Source organism: Larimichthys crocea, unplaced genomic scaffold (assembly GCF_000972845.2).
Source record: "Larimichthys crocea isolate SSNF unplaced genomic scaffold, L_crocea_2.0 scaffold100, whole genome shotgun sequence".
Classification (NCBI taxonomy): domain Eukaryota; kingdom Metazoa; phylum Chordata; class Actinopteri; family Sciaenidae; genus Larimichthys; species Larimichthys crocea.
Window position 1 is genome coordinate 60,869 of NW_020851384.1, and position 4,236 is coordinate 65,104.

General features: G+C 50.3%; 1 protein-coding gene across 2 annotated transcripts in view; it reads right to left on the minus strand.

Annotated features, from left to right (window-relative positions):
• arhgef2b (rho/rac guanine nucleotide exchange factor (GEF) 2b) overlaps positions 1 to 4,236 on the minus strand; it is a 19,921-nt gene extending 15,685 nt beyond the window's left edge. Inside the window, exon 1 of one of the 2 annotated variants that reach the window (XM_010753506.3) lies at positions 3,909 to 4,236. In XM_010753506.3, coding sequence (XP_010751808.1) covers positions 3,909 to 3,965 — 57 coding nt within the window. In that variant the 5' untranslated portion in view covers positions 3,966 to 4,236. The remainder of the gene's footprint in view (positions 1 to 3,908) is intronic. The other variant, XM_010753505.3, reaches the window with a different exon arrangement.

Genomic DNA, 4,236 nt, shown 5'->3' on the forward strand with positions numbered 1-4,236 from the left:
AGGTCAGCGGACTATTTTTTAAAGTTTAGATTTTTATATTTTTTTTCTCACTAATGTTGTAGACAGAGTTTGTTATGTCATCAGATACTGGATGATGTCATAAAATCAGTAAACAGATTATTGGTTTGAGAAGGATTCCTCTGCTCGCGTTCATGTTTCAGTTCTCTAAATATAATTTACTGATTATTGGTTATCGATCAGTGTCACAGAGTTACTCCAAAATGTTTAAAACAGGTTCAATGATCAGCTGACAGTCAGCAATCAGCTGATCAATATATAAAGAACCCAGTGATGGAGACAAATAAAGAGACCTCTGTGTGACGAGGGAGGGAAGGGGAGGGAGGAAGAGGTCATGAGACAAACTGGGAAGAAGAGAAGAGGAGAGAGAAGAGGAGAGAGAAGAGGAGGAGAGGGGGGGACAGAAGAGGAGAGAAGAGGAGAGGAGGAGAGAGGAGAGGTTATGTGACCTCATTATTCAGTGTCAAGTGACCTCATCATTTCAGACTCTTGATCTAAACCATGAATCTCAGTCATATTATTAAATATTTAAATGTGATGTCTGATCAACATCTTCAGACCTCTGTGAAGGTTTTCTGTCATCCACGTTGTCTTTCTTTTAAAAGACTTTAACCTGGACTGTGTAGACCAGTCAAGACGTTTGACCTCTCATCCAAGACGCTTCTTTACCAGCTTTGTTTTGCTCAGAGATTATCATTACATTACATTACATTATTACATTGCATTTAGCAGACGCTTTTATCCAAAGCGACTTACAGAGGAATTATCAGTCAAATGATCGTGGATCAAGGATCAAAGATCAAGGATTGAGTACTGAGGATTGTGGATTAAGGAGCGAAGATGCAGCCTTCATATTTTACTAGTCAATACGCCTCCTGGTTGGATATCAGTTACTGATTGGACCATCCACACTTCAGTGGAAGTCTGAAGGAGGTAGATGTTACTTAAAGACCTAAAAGACCTCAAAAGGAAGGGGCCTAGGAGGACCCTAATCAGATCCTGAACCTCCCCAGCTGGCTTTTTTCAACATAAAGGATCAGCAGTTCTACTCTGAGCTCCCACTGTTATCCAAACTCTTCACTCTGTCCCTAAAGCTGAGACAGGTGAGGCGCCCCTCTCCATGATTCTGGTTCCAGAACCAGCTCCACTTCCAGAACCAAAACTATGTGTAGAGGTGGGCTCAACTATAGGTACTGCTGATGGACCCACAGAGCAGACTTATGGACCTACAGAGCAGACTTATGGATCTACAGAGCATCCAGTGAACCCACAGGGCAGACTGATGGACCAACAGAGCAGAATGATAGTCCCACATAGCAGACTGATGGACCCACATAGCAGACTGATGGACACACAGAGCAGACTGGTGGACCCACAGAGCAGACTGGTGGACCCACAGAGCAGTCTGATGGACACACAGAGCAGACTGATGGACCCACAAAGCAGACTGATGGACCCACAAAGCAGACTGGTGGACCCACAGAGCAGACTGGTGGACCCACAGAGCAGACTGGTGGACCCACATAGCAGTCTGATGGACACACAGAGCAGACTGATGGACCCACAGAGCAGACTGATGGACCCACAAAGCAGACTGATGGACCCACAGAGCAGACTGATGGACCCACAGAGCAGACTGATGGACCCACAAAGCAGACTGATGGACCCACGAAGCAGACTGATGGACCCACAGAGCAGACTGGTGGACCCACAGAGCAGACTTGCGAGACCCACAGAGCAGACTGGTGGACCCACACAGTGTCCAATGGATCCACAGAGCAGACTGATGGACCCACAGAGCATCCAGTGGACCAAGAGAGCAGACTGGTGGACCCATACAGCAGACTGGTGGACCCATAGAGCAGACTGGTGGACACACAGAGCAGACTGATTGACCCACAGAGCATCCAGTGGACCAAGAGAGCAGACTGGTGGACCCATACAGCAGACTGGTGGACCCATAGAGCAGACTGGTGGACACACAGAGCAGACTGATTGACCTACAGAGCGTCCAGTGGACCCAGAGAGCATCCAGTGAACCCACGGAGCGGACTGATGGACCTACAGAGTGTCCAATGGACCCACAGGGCAGACTGGTGGACCCACAGAGCGCCCAATGGACCCACGGAGTAGACTGGTGGGCCAACAGAGCAGACTGGTAGACCCACAGAGCAGACTGGTAGACCCACAGAGCAGACTGATGGAGCCATAGAGCAGACTGGTGGACACACAGAGCAGACTGGTGGACACACAGAGCAGACTGGTGGACCCATAGAGCAGACTGGTGGACACACAGAGCGGACTGATGGACCTACAGAGTGTCCAATGGACCCACAGAGCAGACTAGTGGACCCACAGAGCAGACTGATGGACCCACAAAGCAGACTGATGGACCCACAGAGCAGACTGGTGGACCCACAGAGCAGACTGGTGGCCCCACAGAGCAGACTTGCGAGACCCACAGAGCAGACTGATGGACCCACAGAGCATCCAGTGGACCAAGAGAGCAGACTGTTGGACACACAGAGCAGACTGATTGACCTACAGAGCGTCCAGTGGACCCACAGAGCATCCAGTGAACCCACGGAGCGGACTGATGGGCATACAGAGTGTCCAATGGACCCACAGGGCAGACTGGTGGACCCACAGAGTAGACTGGTGGACCTACAGAGCGTCCAGTGGACCCACAGAGCAGACTGGTAGACCCATACAGCAGAATGGTGGACACACAGAGCAGACTGGTGGACCCATAGAGCAGACTGATTGACCTACAGAGCGTCCAGTGAACCCACGGAGCGGACTGATGGACCTACAGAGCGTCCAGTGAACCCACGGAGTGGACTGATGGACCTACAGAGTGTCCAATGGACCCACAGGGCAGACTGGTGGACCCACAAAGCAGACTGGTGGACCCATAGAGTGGACTGATGGACCTACAGAGTGTCCAATGGACACACAGAGCAGACTGGTGGACACACAGAGCAGACTGATGGACCCACAGAGCAGACTGGTGGATCCACAGAGCAGACTGGTGGACCCACAGAGCAGACTGGTGGACACACAAAGCAGACTGATGGACCCATAGAGCAGACTGGTGGACACACAAAGCAGACTGATGGACACACAGAGCAGACTGATGGACACACAGAGCAGACTGATGGACACACAGAGCAGACTGGTGGTTTAGGGTTGAACATCATCAGAATTCAACAAAAACAATGAAACTAAATAAAAAATGTATTAACTACGTTTTGACTGAGTCATTAAACTGATCACATGGTCGTTAACAGGTCAGTCCACTGTCAGTCATTTCCTCTTTCATCACATACATATTAAACACACACACACACACACACACACACACACACACACACACCCCTTCCCCCACTCGTTTCCTCCTGCAGGACAAAGCGGCCACGCTGCTTCTAACGGACACACCAAAACACACCGGAACGGACCGAGAGTCGGTTTGTGGTGTTCGAGTACAGGCCCACTCTCCGACCGTCTCCGAATCAGACCGAACCCGCTGTTTGAACCCAGTCCAGCGTTTTTCACTCTGAACTAAAAATAATTTAAAAAAAAAAGATCTGTTCACACACACACACACACACACACACACACACACACACACACACACACACACACACGTGATTTTTGATCGGTCAGAACCGGAACATCTGTAGTAACGGAACAGACGGGTCCAGATGTGAGACAAAGCGGAACAGACGGAAAGTTCCTGATCGATGAGCTCGCGCTGTCTGATCAGTCTCAGCTGATCGATCACGATCAGTACAGATCATTAAGGTCCGCGTGCACGCGCCTGAGCCCGTTTCTTTCTTTCTTTCTTTCTTTCTTTCTTTCTTTCTTTCTTTCTTTTCCGGTGAACTCACCTTCACGTTAATTTCCTTCATCCTGTCCGCTCTCCTGCTCTCCAGCAGCCGGGACATCCCGTTACCTGATCGAGCGAACACACCTGATCGATCAGCTGATCACAAATGAATCCACAATCAATCAGAACAATCAGTGCGTTGGGTTCTGGTCCCGGAGCAGTCCGCGGTCTGAGCCCAGTGGGCGGGGCGTCTCTCTGACTGACAGGCCGCTCTCTACTTCTAACCAATCGCAGCTCATCCCGCTGCTGCCACGGTCAGCCAATCCGCTCACAGCTTGTATTACAAGCCCCGCCCACCCACAGCTGTCAGGGAGCGCTTGGTTTTTCCG